The sequence below is a fragment of the Motacilla alba genome, chromosome 1A (genome assembly GCF_015832195.1).
Source record: "Motacilla alba alba isolate MOTALB_02 chromosome 1A, Motacilla_alba_V1.0_pri, whole genome shotgun sequence".
NCBI lineage: Eukaryota > Metazoa > Chordata > Aves > Passeriformes > Motacillidae > Motacilla > Motacilla alba.
In genome coordinates, this window is record NC_052031.1 from 24,026,860 (window position 1) to 24,042,816 (window position 15,957).

General features: G+C 38.7%; 1 protein-coding gene across 5 annotated transcripts in view; it reads left to right on the top strand.

Moving 5' to 3' along the window:
• Positions 1-15,957, top strand: part of ASZ1 (ankyrin repeat, SAM and basic leucine zipper domain containing 1) — a 37,825-nt gene that overhangs the window by 8,313 nt on the left and 13,555 nt on the right. For 3 of the 5 annotated variants that reach the window (XM_038155419.1, XM_038155420.1, XM_038155421.1), the window contains 6 exons: positions 1,424-1,535; positions 8,587-8,698; positions 8,955-9,089; positions 11,424-11,536; positions 14,406-14,481; positions 14,836-14,892. In XM_038155419.1, coding sequence (XP_038011347.1) covers positions 1,424-1,535; positions 8,587-8,698; positions 8,955-9,089; positions 11,424-11,536; positions 14,406-14,481; positions 14,836-14,892 — 605 coding nt within the window. The remainder of the gene's footprint in view (positions 1-1,423; positions 1,536-8,586; positions 8,699-8,954; positions 9,090-11,423; positions 11,537-14,405; positions 14,482-14,835; positions 14,893-15,957) is intronic. The other 2 variants (XM_038155423.1, XM_038155422.1) reach the window with 2 other exon arrangements.

Genomic DNA, 15,957 nt, shown 5'->3' on the forward strand with positions numbered 1-15,957 from the left:
AAGAGAAATCTGAGAATTCCAAGGTGTTTGTTCCCTTTTATCTCTTGCTCACATGTATGAGCTATAGGTAGGCTAACAGAAATTAATGTCCCACTCTATCACTGCCTGAGATAATGAATACAAATACAACTGCAGGTTCCTCCCAAATACCATTCCCAGACTGACCGTACTTTAAATAAAGTCCTGCCGTCTTTCTATTCATGTTGTAGTTGATAATCAGGATAAATATTTTGAGTAAAAATTTGTCAGCATATCAAGTAATTTCTATGTGAGGCAATTGAAAATTGAAAGATGATATATTAAAAACTAACTGAATTTAAATGTAGAACTAAGTTGTAGAAGTGGAGGACAAGAGGTGGTAAGAACAGTGGGGGTGACATACATAACAAACTTTTCATGTCTAAATATAATGAAATCTGACCTAATTGAAGAATGAAGATGTTAATTATACACAGTCTTAAAATTTCTAAAAGAAAATTAGAAAATATGTTGTAACACTTGATAGGATATGCAGCTAATATAGGTGCAGCTAATATACTTCTTAAATGGATGAAGGCATGCTGGAACTTGTGAACAAGTTTGTGCAATGAACAAAATGGGCAGTTACTCAGATGGCAGTCTTCTGAACGACACTGGGCCAGCTAACTAAGGTGCTGTGTTTACCAGATGGAAAGCATGGTAATCATGGGAAAGGAGGTCTCCTGTGTTCTGTGTGCAAGCAGCAGTTGTACAGTTTTGATTTGTGAGCCAAGGTGGTATGTAACACCCAGCTGATTTCAGAGCTGGAGAAGTAAATATGTTGGTATTCCTATGGACCGTGTAGGTGCTTTTTAAGCCCACATCTAAACCAATACTTTTAATACTTCTCCTGCCACTATTGAACCATAGTAAGTTAATAAATTTAATTCTTCCTCCTTAAAACCTATCATGAAGCCCTTTTGCTTCCAGTGTCTTTTGTATGGGCCTCTGTTCTCCCCAAAACTGGTGTCATTATGTGTTCATAATACACTTCGTGTACCTTTTTCTATCCATTGCAGCCGTTACTTCCATTTACTGGAGGGGAGGAACAGGGAGTGACTCTACTGGTGTGGAATGTGTTTTGAGAAATAAGCATCTATAGTTAAGCTCCTACTGTAGCTTTGGGGTACTTTCAAGCTATTTAAACTTCAGTAGGAATAGATGCTTTACTACTGTAATTCACTGTCATGTTTCTGAGTATCTTGTCAGGTATCTTTTTCTTACCTGATCATCCCAGTGATTTTCACAGACAGGAAAACAAGATTGTTAGCCTTTTCCAGATATTGTAGAGTATCAAAATCTCAGTAGCAACTCTAGCAAATAGAAAGACTTTTAAAGGAGCTTCTGGATTAGCGTGGTATTTACATTTACGTGTGTAATTCCCTAACTGCAAGTTTCCAAACAGATAAATACACTGTGTTGATGGCAGCATGTACTGCACAAGCTTCAGAGGAGAACATCTTGAACACTGTCGAACTGCTTTTATCAAGGAATGCGGACCCTAACCTTGCTTGCAGGTATTGAAAACCCCACATCTGTGAATACAGTACAGAATTTAATGTTATTATGCAGAGTTGTGTTTATAGACATAGCTGTTGGTCGTGGTTAAGATGAAGTGTACGTACTTCTTGTCGTTTCACTGCTGCTTGTATAAGAGAAGATTAGTACCCAGAAACTCATACCTGTTAGTACAATTGTTAATCTGAGTAAATAAGACTGTGATCAGTCTTATTATTATCAGCTTTATCAAATTTTAAGTATATTCTTCAGCTGAACAAAATAAAAATTAATCTTAATTATTCACTTGATTGAAGTATAAGAGCAAGAAATATGTCCTCTGCCTTTCCTAAATCATATTGCTTCTTCTACGTAGGGATGGAAGTCAAATCAATTCATTCTTTATTTAAGTTCATATCCTACTTTTGCACTTTTTTTGTGGATATCTGGCTATTTTCTTTTCACAGAGTGCTTCCTGTGGAAAACAAAATTCTGTAAATGAAATACATTTATTCCACTGCAATGTGGAATAATTTGGATTAAGAGGTTGAGCTCCTTTTAGAAACGAGTAATAGTGTCCTTCTTCAATTACATCTTTGTGTCTCAGTGGTTTGAAGCAGTGCATTGTGAGATGTCTGAAGTTTTACAGTCTAATGAAATGTTTCATTTTACATCAAAAAGAAATAAATTCTGGGCTGACCCCAGGATAAACTGTCTAGCCTCTGCTAAAAAAATATACTGCTTAGGTCAACTAGTTTTTCATCTAACATTTTTTTGTACCACACCTCTTTCATCACATTACCTGGGATATATAGACTGGGTAGCTCTCTAAAAAGAATAGAATTGAAGGCCTTTGGTTTTCCCTAGTAGAATTAAATTACTCAAGGCCCTGAACCTCACTATGAGCACAGTACTGATAGACAAGGAGGAAACAGAGTTCTCCTGAAGTGCGACTGATGTCTGGTACCAAATTTAAATGCCATTCTTATTTATTCTTATCAGAGAGACTAGAAATTCTTCACGAGAGAAGAGAAAGCTACATACTTTGAAATAATTATATATTGTTGTTGTCAGATACCTGGGTGTTGGAATAAACTTCCTGCTTTAAAAAATAGGGGAAGTCTTTGCATTATTAACTTTGTCTTGAGTGTTGGAAATGGAAGCATGAGTGCAGAGCTGCAGGTTTGCATTTGGACAGGCCTTTGGCTAGGCTTTGGGGGAGGAGAGTGTGAAAGCTGACACAAGAAGTAGGAATTCTAATTTTTAAATTTTATTTATAAACTTATGTTTTGCATGGTTGATCTTTTTATACAAATATTTATTTACTACCTTTTTGTGTTCTTAGACCTTGTGCTAAAATGATCTATTCATGCATCCAGCAGATACAGTTGCAGCTCTTTCAGTTTTGCAGTAGTAGTCTTTCTCAAATGAAAAGATAAATTAAGTGAAAATCAGAAATGTCATATTTGTGCTAAATAAAAGCAGAGACTTGAAAAATCCAGACCTTGTCATCCCAAACCTTTGAGCTGCCTTTATGCCTTTCTACTGTTTGATATATGTGCATGCCTCTCCATCATTGGGTCTGCTCAGACAACAGCTACTGTTTCTCATGGACTTCTTGCTCTGTGTTCAGAAATGAGAATAAAACACAATAAACTGCCTTTTGTGACAGTAAGGGATCAAACAGCCCCTCTCGGTGGCACTGCAGTCCCATCCCACCTGTTTCATTAGAGCAAGTAGGATGTTCTGTGAGAGTGATCAAGAACTGTCAGTGAGTTGAGATTGTTGTGAAGGTACTTCCTGTGTGATCAGCTTACAGCAGGTGAAGAGCTAAGGTTCTCATTAGCCTCATGGTTTTCTTAGCATGTAAGAACCAGAATGATTCTAGGAAGCTTCTCTTTTGTCCACCAGGCACTGGAATGTGTGTGAATGCAAAGCAGAATGCTTAGCCTTCATGTAAGCAGGGTTTAATGTTTATCCTTTTTTTTTTGCTCCATGAGGGCAACCAGTAGGCTCTTTTATTTCATGTCATCTGGAGGTGATACACAGAAGCTTGGAGGGAGTGGGTCTAATTTATTAAGTGTGTGTGGATTTGGGAAGGACTAGTGGGAAAGACATGTGATTTTTGAAGTGCAAAGAAAGGAGGCGAGTTTAGGAATGGGTAGGTAGATGGTTTCTTTGCAAGGAGATATGGTTCTGAGCAGAAAGTATTCAGTAGCAGAACTCAGGATATTTTTGTTAAATCAAAATTGGAAACTGAGTACTGGTGGCTGTAAAAACAGTATTGTTGATGAGAATGTAGTGTATCAAAGCATAAGTGCTAGCTGAAGTGTTTGGAAAGTCAAACAAGTAGAGTAATGGCTAGGTGAGACAAGGCATTATTAGACCTACTCTGAATAGCCATTGTAGAGCTGCTGTGGCCTGAATGCTTCATTTAAGTGAGTGCCACCTTGAGAAATTTGTTTTGCTTATCTCATGTCATTCACCTTCCTTTTGCTCCAAATGTAAATTATATACTTTATCCCTTTGTAAGGCCTGGAAATCTTTAGGTAGTGTTTTTAAAAACCCTTTTTAATCTGCAGTGCTTTCCTAAAGTTACACTAAAAATATGTTCTTCCAACATTACTTGTTATATAGGATTTCCCACTTCATCCCTAAATCCCACTAAGCCAGAAAATGGGTAAATAGATTATCTTCTGTTGCTGTGAGCACACTGTTGCCACTTAATTTCTCAGTTCCAGGCTTAATGTGCAGCAGTGGAGTGGGCAAACTAGCTCCAAAAGCCTCTGAAGATGCTTCCTGTTTATCTGAAGAATTGTTCTGTTTACAGATCAATAGACTAAAATAGTGTCTTGCAGCATCATTTCTTTGCTTTGGGATCTCAATGAGAAAAGATTAAGACTAAACTCTGGGCTAAATTGTTTTCTACCTGCTGTATTTTTTCTAGTATTATTGATAAACTGGTCTAGTTAATAAGCATGTATCCAGTTATGAGGCTTTACTTAAAACTTATCAAGATCACTAACTTGAAACACTGAATTTCTGTAGATGTCTCCCCAGTGGAAAGAAACCTGTGTGTGAATGGGAGACATCTCTTCTCCTTCCTCTTAGGAAATTTTCCAGGAAGGTGAAGTTTGTCTTGCTTGAGATCATGATCCCAAACACAAGTATGTTTACTTGTCAAGTGCAGTGAATTCTGCACCACAGATCCAGTTTAGTGACAGCTGTTCAATACATTTTTGAGTCAGATGCTTGCCATCTAGGAGATAAAGCTTTATTACCAGTTCTGTCATGGCTCCTGATTATCCAGGATAGACAGCTTCAGGGTAGTAAGTCTGTTCAGCTTGTTGTCTTGTGATATAAATTTTGCCCCATTTTTTCCACAAGGTAAAGTGAGCCTGTAAGAACTTCTCTGTGTGTATCATCACATACAAAGTTTGGGATGGCCCTAAAAACTTACAAAGCTTCCATTTTTGTCTTTTTCTTCAGTCTTAATATAAAAGCAGGGAGACTTAGAGTGTGAAGCTGTGTTAGAGGACATTTACATTGGATATTAGGTAAAGGTTCTTCTGCCAGAGGGTAGTTGGGCATGGGAACAGGCTCCTAGGAAAATGGTCATAGCACCAAGTTTGACAGAGCTCAAGGAGCATTTGGACAATGCTCTCAACCAGGTGGTGTGATTCTTGGACTTGTCATGTCTGGGGCCAGGAGTTGGACTCTATAATCCTTGTGGGTCCCGTACAACTCAGAATTTTCTGTGACTCCAAAGATAGAAACAAATAAACAAACAAAAATCTCTCTTCATTTGCACGAGACCCTGCTTTTTATATAGGTGCTGCAAAACTGGAAGCAAATATAGTTAGATGTTTAATTAATAAATTGCTTATATGCCTTTTTAGATTTATTTACTGACTGTGACTTGAGTATCAAATGAAATATGGAAAAATGTCATGTGGCAAATTGTACCATACAAAAGGACTTAATGGATCTTCAGACAAGTAGGTCACCTGCAAGCCAGACTGCTGAAACACAGCAGTTCCTCAAAATTATAAAAGGATTCTTAAGCTCTGTCTAGATGATTATCACTACACTCTCTGTGAACATTTTTAGATTGCACTAAGATGTACCAATATGTTTAGTTTCTCTTCACCTTAAGCAGGAAGCAGTGGATTTGCCATGTTAAAGCTTGCTGGTTGTTAAAGCTTGTTGTGGTTGTGGGGGTTCGTTGCAGGGTTAGGAAAACAAGGTTTGTATTCCTCAGTGCTCTTGTCTCCCTCCTGTGGCCGTATATTTAAATGGATGCTGCTTTCATGGGGTGGCTCAGGGCACCCCCTTGCACGTAGAGGTGCAAATTTGTGCAGCAATGCATGTGTTTCTATCCTGAAACAGCTTGTAGCCTTCGAAATTAAAACTCAAGCATTAAAATTGAATGCTTGCAGTACTAATTGCACAATCATGTTGATGGACCTTTAAATGTTGTATTTATTGAGTTTTACTTGCAAATTGAGCAGTTCTTTTTGTGGCTTTAGTGTCATTGAGTTGTTGGGTTGATTTCAGATATCATGCCTGCAGTACTATACAGCTGTAACTACATCAAATTCTGTGGAGAAAAGACTATTCTGTGGCCTCGGGGCTTTTGTTTAGTTTTTTTCCTTTGAAAAAGCAGAAGATAGTTGTGATGTAGTCTTAGAATTAAAAAACAAAAGGTTGAGAGTGGGAGAAATGAAAATGAAATCAAGTGTGATTGGACTGGTTTTGCAGTCAGATATAAAGGGTAAATACTTCAAAGGTGGTGGCATGGAAACTTAGTCAAAGGCTACCTACCACTGCAAAGAAAGAAGTATTGGAGTGAGCATCCATGTTGGGCAAACAAGTTTGCATTTTGTTGCTACAAATTATTATTAGGTTATCATTAACTTCTGCTCATTCTTTGAAATATAGATTTCTGTATATGTCCCTGTATAGACAGCTCTGTAGAGACTTATAGAGATAGTGAGATATATGGATATCAATTATTAAGTTGAAGATGGAGATTATAGTCTTTCTCTATTTTTATAGTAATCCCCATAGGGTAGTTCATGTCAGAAGGGATTTCAGGCGGCTTCTAGTCCAACTTCTTTAAAGCTATGTCTGCTGTAAAATTGGGCTAGGTTGCCATCTGGTCAATGAGACTGGAGACTAAAAAATTTCTCTGAGCAGCCAGTTCCACTGATTGGCTGGGCTCCAGTTATTAATTAATCGCATTTCACTGATGGTGAAATGTCTCCTCACATACAGTCAGAACTTCTGCTTTTGTAGTGTTGATGAACTAAGTTTGTTCTAGACTGATGCAAGTCTTTTTGTTTCATTACCAAGTTACTTTATGTTGTTGACTGTATGTCTTGAAGGTCTGGTTACCTTTCATTTTGCTTATCTCTGTGTGATTGACCTTTTTCCCCTAGCGTAAGGTTGTTTCAAATTTGTAATGTTACTGGATTTCATTCAGTACAATTTTAACTGTGTTTGCATAAGACAAAACATTATCCTTGTGTGAATGATCGAAACCAAAGAAAGATGTGCAAAGCCTTAGTTCTAGCAATACTCTCTGCAAGGAGGCAGAAATTTTAAGGCAGTTGCTTTAAGACATATGAATTTGGGGATCCCTCTAGTGGTTGATAAACTTATTATTGAGAAATGCAGTATTGGGAAGAACAGTCCTCCCATCAGGAATATCCAAGCAAAATGGAATAATCTTTAGAAAGCAGGTTTTTGACATGGAGCTATACATTACAAGCAGTGCATAATATTTTTCATTAAAAACTATTGCATTTTAAAATACAATAGATTTTAATTAAGCAGCAGTAGTAAAATATTTTACCTTAAATCTTATTACTCAGTAGCAACCAGAAACTCTACAATCTTTTTCCTCCAATACTGCTTTTTTTTTTTCCTTAATTTTGCAGTCTTATTCCACCAAAGAATGTGTCAGGCATCTGGAAAGATACTTTGCAAACAGAAGATTTTGAGCAATATTTCATAATGGTTTCATCTTTGTAAGCATCTCTAGAAGCATAAGATCATGTGTTGGTTGGAGACTCTTCAAAGGAGAGTACTTTGGAATGAGTTGTCTCGTTTTAAGTATTCCAACAATCCCTTTCCACCAATAAGAAATGAATAATAATAGATGAAAGAGAGAAAAACAGTGGTTTATTAACAAACAGAATGCCAAAAGGCACAGGGAAAAAAGTCAGTAACTGCTAGACCTCATAACCCACTGCAGCAAAGAGAGACCCAAAATGGTGGAAACTGTCTGTTCCCGAAATGAGCCCAGCAGCTCAATTTCACGCTTTGTAGGACAGAGTGACAAGTTGGTGTGAGAGCCCTCCCTGGAAGGCAGGAGCCTCACAGAGCTGTTCCAGCAGCAGACAAAGAGCTTCCCCATGGCAAGGCACTGCAGAGTGGGCACAACAGGTGAAACAGCTGGGCTGGAGCCGCTCAGTGCATCCTCTCCCCACTCCATGCAGTCAGCAGTGTCTTGGGCTGAAGCAGGGTGGCTCTGCTGCGCTTCTGCCAGCATGGTGCCCGCCTGGTTTTTCAGAGAGGCAGCTGCAGAATTCACCCTCATGGTAGCTCAGGTATTGCTCCTGCAGCTTCTCTGAGCCAAGGGGGAAAAAAACAAAGAGAATGGCCCTTACCTGAGCAAAGATCAAGCAGGCAGCAATGCAAATACCACACTGAGAAGAGACTCAAGAAACCTCGCTGGAGAGCTTTGAAAAACTCCTGCATAAAAGCAACCTACACACACACACAAGGTCCCCTGCTGCAGGGTCTTAAAGATACAGGTATTTTGTTTACACTAATTCTACTAGAGAGAGTTTTGCATTTATGAACATAGTTGTTGTTTTTAATATTCTTTCTCTTTAGTATTCAGTTGTGATTTACATCTTGACCTGAATGAAACCGCACATTTTTCCAAACTTTGCATTGAAATTGTTGTGCAGATAGAACACATCACTTAGGCAGTGTATTTTAATTTTTTTTTCTCTTTTTGTATTTTGACATATTGATTTTACCTGGCATCTCTTCTTTTAGGAAACAAATGACTGCACTGATGTATGCAGCTAGAAAAGGCTATCCTCGGGTTGTTGCTTTTCTTGTTGCTCATGGATCACACATAAATGCCCAAGATGAAAATGGATATACAGTGAGTGATTTATTTTGTGTGTTGTATTTAATGATAAAAAAATAAAATATAAAAAATTTTAAAAGTGAGTACCCACTACCTTGTTTTGAAATACAGCTTTCTGAGAAACATTTCTCAGAATTTTCTCCTTTAGCACTACTTTGAGATCCTCTTGCATTAATTGTCTTTGTCTCCATATTGGGCCATGCTTTATTCATTGAAACCGTTGGGTTTTGCTTAATGTGTAAAATTGGTAAAATAAAGTTGTTCTTTGCAGGCATTAATATGGGCGGCACAGCACGGACATAAAAGTGTAATTTTGAAGTTGCTTGAGCTAGGAGCTGACAAAAATCTACAGACCAAGGATGACAAAACAGCAGCAGACCTAGCAAAAATCAATAAACATTTAGAGGTATTTAATTTCTCTTAGAAATGCAAATTCTGTGTTTTGTGTCAAAAGTGCTTTCATTAATCATATAATTTTCTGTAGAAATATTACTTCAATAACTACATAATAGCAGCTAGTTGAATACTAGTGCTGTTATGTTTATGTTTATGACAGACTCTTTTCTGTTATATCACAGCTTTTCATGGTGATGTAAAGGCTATATTGTAGTGTTTTGGAAACCTTTTTTCTTTATTCTTTCAGAATCATTGACTTTAGATATAGAATACAAAACAAGGGATTATTCATGTTTCCAGTGTTGATACAGGAAGTAGAAAATGTGTTTTACTTATATGCCAAAGTATGTGAGAGATTGCAGATACCAGACTGATTTGTAGTGCATAGCGTCTCATTGAGTTTGGCAGTGAAAAGGCTAAAGACAAAAAAAAGAGTAGTTGGTAGTGGCCATCTTCAAAGTCCATTCTCTGGAGGAAGGTGGAAGGTAATGTAAATTGGCCATCAGGTCATGGAAAGAGCAACTGCTAATTACCAGTATAGAGAGCTACTAAAGACAATCTGTATTCTCCTAAAATAAATGTTTACTGCTGTTACCAGATGATACATAGTGGATCAGTTAGATCATATTCCTGTGTATTTTGTTTTGAGTTGCTCTTACTGATGATGTGGCTTTTTACACAGGCTCTTCAAAAATGTGTAATTCACTCTTATGAATTGTAATTTACAGCTTCTTACATCTTTTTTTTTTTTTTTTTTTCACTGCCAGACTCAAGGGCTAGGCAGGAGCAAAAATGATAACTATGCACAGAGCTGTCAGTGGAAGCTTGCAAGATCTGTGTCTGAGACTTAGTGATCTGCTAGCTCAGGTTATTTACTAAGAAGGGTTACAAGTGCCTTCTGCCTTTGATAAACAACTTGTTCAGCAGGTTGCAGCCATATAATCTTATAACATGACTTTTCTCTGACATGGAGGCTTGTCACACTTGAGAGATGGCACTTGCCTCTTGACCTGAAGTGCTGACTTTCACACAACTGGTGCAAAGTCTTGCAGATGGTATTGAGATATTTAATGGTCATGAGCTCCAGCTTCAGGGTCTGCTTTTTCAGGCTGTTGACAGCCCAAGGGGCTGTTGTACAGACAATATCTGCAGAAACTGTTGCTGGGAGGGAAAATATTTTTCTTTTGTATTATTCTGGATTTGACTGGGAGTTATTTTTCTTCCAGACAGCCTGTATGGTGTTGTGTTTTAGGATTGTGACCAAAACAGGGTTGATAGCATACCAGTGTTTTAGCTGTTGCTGATCCGTGTTTGTGCAGAATCAAGGCCATCTTTATTTCTCACTCTGCTCCCCATCTCTTGCAAGTAGGCTGAGAGTGAGCAAGAGCTTTGGAGGGGGAACAGCCCTGGGCTGCTCACTCCAGCTGACACAAGGGGTATTCCATGCCCTATAACATCATGCTCAGCAATGAAATTGGAGAGTGGCTGGGCATTGGTGTGCTGGTGGGAGGTGGTAAGTGCCTGCTTTTGCATCACTTAGCTTTTGGGTTTGTTTTTTTGTTCCCCTTCCCATATCAAATTGTATTATCTCAGCCCATGAAAAGTTTTCTAACTTTTACCCTTCTCTCCCATTCTGCTAGCCTCAGTAGGGGCTTATTTTCCAGCCAGGATCAACCCACATACTTGTGTATGTATATAAAACTGGCCAGTCCAGTTTTGAACTAGGCAAGTGGTTTCACCATTCTTTTAGCTTTGTTAAGGTTCTACTTCTTTTGCTGAATTTTCTTGCAACTATCTCAAAACCCACAGAGAGGTAGTTCAATGTCTGCAATCCATCACTACTGTGTAGTGATGCCTACCAGAAGGCTTCTTCTTTAATCAGTTAAAAGAACCCTTGTCTGTCAGATATAGTTAACTTAGATTGTCAGTTGTAAATTGGTAAATCTTACGTTTATGTATGCACTGGAAATGGAGGCGTTAAAAGAGTCATGTGCCTTTTGTTCTTTAGAGAACTTCGTGCATAGAATTCTCTTCTACAAGCAGCCAAAATTGCTATGTTGGTGTTTGGCTTTTTCTATAGTGGCAGATTCTGTAGTGGTTTTTTTAGACCATGTGATAGACACCACTGTGCTCAGTGTTCATTGTTGTGCTGGAATTTGGTTAATTCAGAAATGCTCTTGGTAAACTCTTAGTTTAGTCTTAACTTCTCATTATAGATGTATGCTTTAGAGAAGTGGCAGATGTTCCATGTTCCCTGTAAGTAGTAATTGATTGTAATCTTATTCCCATGTGTTTTTTATACATTTTGAGTTTTAATAATAATTATTCATTTTGACTGTTCCAGATATTTAGTTTGCTCTCGTTGGCTGCAAATCACTTGCAAGGAAGATACCATAAAACAGTTGAGCAAGAGGCTATCTGCAAATTTCTGACAGCTGTCTCTGACCACAGTGTTGGGTAAATACAGTTGTAGTGTAATTTTAGCTTATAAACATTCCTAAAAGATTAAGGATTAAGTTGTTCTGATACATAATGTGTCTTGTTTGGAGTGCTGCCAGTAGTTTACAGTAAGTATATTAATATACTATCAATTTTTCAAGATTGCAAAGTTCCTTGGCAGTGTAAACAAAGAGCATGATCTAGATTTTTCTTATCTCTCATTAAGTGTAAAGTGTAGGAGAGCCAGGTCCAATGTCACTTCAGTTCATTTCAGCTCTGTTGAATTTATATGCTCCCCTGTTGCATACTTGTTGTTTTGTGCTTATCTTCATTTGATGTTAAATACTTGATGCTTTCATTAAGTGCCTGTGTTCAGCTTCATTGCCACCAAGAGCTATGCCCTTTTTCTTGAATCAACTGAAGAGTCAAAATTAAGTATGAACACTAGTTAAACTCTGGAAGTTTTGGCAGAGTGTGCCCCTGACCCTGAGGCTTGAAGGTACCCTATGCCTGAAATCAGCACCTGCTTCAGCTACTTCAGAGATTTCTGATATGATTTTGTACAACTTGGCTAAGAAGTCCTCAAAAAGCCATCTGCTTGCATCCTTCAGCTTGAGCTGTGTGGTCTTAAAAAGATGGCTTGCAGTGCCCATAGTCACCTTCCTCCAAAGTCTGTTCTGATTGGTCAGATTGCCCCTGCTCAGCCAGTCCTGCTGAATTTGGAATAATCTAGTTTTGTAGCATTAAGCTGATGGGCTGATGGCTGTTCACAGGGTAGCAGTTCACAGTTTGGTAGTCTCAGACAGAGTACTTCAGGCAAAGCCTCACCAGATTCTGTTTTAGAATTCTAAAATCATTTAGGTTGGAAAACACCTCCATAGAGGCCTCCCCTTGCAAATGCTACCATGTTAACTAAACCTTAAAACTAAGCACCATGTCCAGTCATTTCTTGAGCTCTTCTAGGGATGGTGACTCAACCACCTCCCTGGGCAGCCTGTTCCAATACTTGACCACCCTTTCAGTAAAGAAATTCCTTCTGATGTCCTGCCTGAACCTCCGTTGTGTCAGCTCTTGTTTTGTTGCTAGTTTCCTGGGAGAACAGGCCAACCCCCACCTGGCTACAGCCTCCTTTCAGGTAGTTGTAGAGTGATGAGGTCTCCCCTGAGCCTCCTTTTCCCCATGCTAAAGAACCCCAGCTCCCTCAGCCACTCCTCATACAACTCACTTTCTAGACCCTTCACTACCTCCATTGCCCTTCTCTGGACATGCTTCAGCCCTCAATTTCTTTCTTGTAGTGAGGGGCCCAGAACTGGACACAGAACTTGAGGTGTGGCCTCACCAGTGCTGGGTGCCGGGGGACAGTCTCTTCCCTAGTCATGCTCGCCACACAATTTCTGATCCAAGCCAGGCTGTTACTGGCCTTCTTGGACACCTGGACACATGCTGGCTTATATTCAGCTGTCAGTGAGCACCCCAAGGTCCTTTTGTGCTGGGCTGCCTTCCAGACACTTTTCCCCCAGCCTGTAGCACTGCATGGGGTTGTTATGGCCAGTGGGCAGCACACAACACTTTGCCTTATGGAACCTGATACAGTTGGTCTTCAACCATTGATCCAGCGTGTCCACATCCCTCTGCAGAGCCTTGTAACCTTCCAGCAGATCAACATTCTCACCCTGCTTGGTGTCATGTGTGAACTTATTCAGGGTACCCTCGATCCCCTCATCCTGATCATTGGTAAACTATTACACAGGACTGGCTCCAACATGGAGCCCTGGAGAATACTGCCAGTGACTGGCCACCAGTGGATGTAACTCCATTTGCCACCACTTTCTGGGCATGCAGCCAGTTTTTAACCCAGTGGGCTGCCAGCTTCTCCGGCAGAATGCTCTTGAAGACTGTATTGGAAGCTTTACTGAAGTGCAGATAGACAACATCCACACCCTTTCCCTCATCCGCTAGGTGGGTCGCCTTGTCTAAAAAGGAGGTAATGTTGGTCTAGCAGGACTCATCTCTCCTAAACCCGATTCCCTGGCTGCCCTGTACATGCCATGTGATGACACTCAAGATGCTCCTTCAGTCTTTGGGGGGGAGGGGAGGCAGAGCTTCATTTCAGGGCCTACAACAAGACAGAGCAAAGTATGTCATAACTCAGGATTTTGGCAAAAGATTTGTTGTAGCAAAGGCAGTAGTCCTTTCAGGATTTTGTAGGATTTGCTCTTCTGTTTAATTCTTTACATTACAGTTCATCTGATTGTTGAAAGCTATTTAGCTATTTTTCCTCTTATACTTTTATATCCCTTGGTAGAGTAGGAAATCAAAAATGATATTTTTTAATTTGTTTATAAGTGTTAAACTCCGAACTTACAGTTCAGTGTTAACTATTTCCTCAGTCTACCTTCTGAACAGTAGTCTTCTGACAAGTGTCTTGATGGAGTAATTTCCACTAGTTTCAATTACACACAGTCCTGTTTTGGCTTAACTGGAACAGGAAAGGTACCAGTTGTGGACTGAATCCAGTTAATATTGTGTACACAGTTGTCTTCCTTAACCCCACTTCCACATTTTTCAGGCTTTTGTGATCCAACTTTAGGATTCATTTGGAATGTTTTGTGACTTAAAATTACCTCTATGTGTGAAAGTCATACCCCTTTGGGCTCAATTCAACTTATTAGACAGAAAAAACATCTAAAAATTTTTGATAGGTTAACTTGTATACTTGTAAGGTACTTCTGTCATCAGCAGGTATGTGCAACTTCAGGTTCCTCCCAAGGGCTATGTCTGGGGAGCTTTTCTATAACATTTTGTTATGGATGTATTTTTTTTCCTATTTTTTTCTATTTTTAGTTTCCACTGTTTCTAACTTCAATTTCATTAATTATCTTTACAGTTCCTTTTCAACTTTTCATGACATGGAAGTGTTTTTACATGGTCTTGGTCTAGAACACATTAGAGAATTATTGCAGGTAATTTTGTGGTATATTTGCTACCTGTGAAGTAATCCATGAAAGCAAAATGTATCTACTGCATTAAAAAAATTACCATTAATATATTAATTCAAAGAAATTCCTTAAACATAATTTTTTTTTAATAAAATGGGAAGTTAAACTGCAGTGGACTAAATTGGTTTTCTTGATTACATGCATTAGTCACAACGTTTGATGTTTCTAAACTAGACAGATCTTTCAATGCTTCAATAATGATTTTTTTAGCTGGTTTTGTTCCTGAAAACTGAAGTAAAAACAGGGAAGAAAGTCAAGTTTGAAACTGTTTTATTCTGACATTCTTTCTGATGGCAGAAACACCTTTGTTTTATACAGGAACAAGATATAGCATTAAGACAACTTCTGACCATGCAAAAAGATGACTTAATACAGGTCAGTTTACTACTTTAGAATATAATTTAATTTTGTCCCCTTTTTTAAGTGTTTTTAATGTGTTTTTTTAAGTGTCTTATCTTCTCATTGTAGATGTCCAACCTTGCAAGAATTCTTTCAACATCTTCTGCAACTTCTTGAATTTTAATGTGAATATAGACAGACTTTTTCTGCAGTATGTAATCTCACAGATCAATGAGTGATCAGGGATAAGCAGGAAATAGTTATAGTTTAAATGTTAGCTGTTACCATTTTTGGTTTTTGATTATGATTTCTCTGAAGGGAAGTCAGTGCTAGGATAAGCAGTAGATAGTACTAAACATCTACTTTAGATGTGGTCCTCCTTTGTGAGGTGGTAATTTTTGGTGGAGAAAGAGGAGCAATTACATTAGAATTGCTTAAATTGTAGAATCTTATATCCCAAACAGGTTTGTAAAACCTTACCCACCCCCAAAAAAAGGGAGAAAAGAGAAGATTTTGTTTCTTAACAATTTACTGCAGCTGGGAAGGTTGGTCTTTTGACTAAATGATGCATTATTAAAAGACTTCAGTTCTCAGCTGAGATGTGGTGGTTGCTTTTCTTTATTCTTCCTGGAATTTTTCTGTGGGAAGCCAAAGGACTTTCTGTGCTTACTGGAGGATGCTATAATAAAACCCAATTATAGGAGCCTTATTGGAACAGTGCAAGTACCTCAGGCTGCAGGATTCTTCTGAGCACTCTGTACTGGGGAACTTTGGAATTTCTGGTCTGGGATTCCGAAGACACTTTGTAAAAACAGCTTCTTCAGGCTGCTCCCTGTACTGGAACTACCCATGTCCTTAGTGTCAGCTTTTTTTCCTCCTAGTCCTGGTACCAGGGAGGTGTGTGTTCGTTCTAGCAGCTGGATCCAACATTGTATTCCCTTAGAGTGGATGTCAGCAAGGATTGTTTTGCTTGATGTTTTGTCTTGTAACTGAGTAGTTAATTTTTCTGACAGAACTTGCAAGTGATTCTGTATTCTCAGGGGGTGTTCATATAGGGAGCTTTGTCAATGAAGAGACTTTTAAGAGTTCATCTAGGGCAAA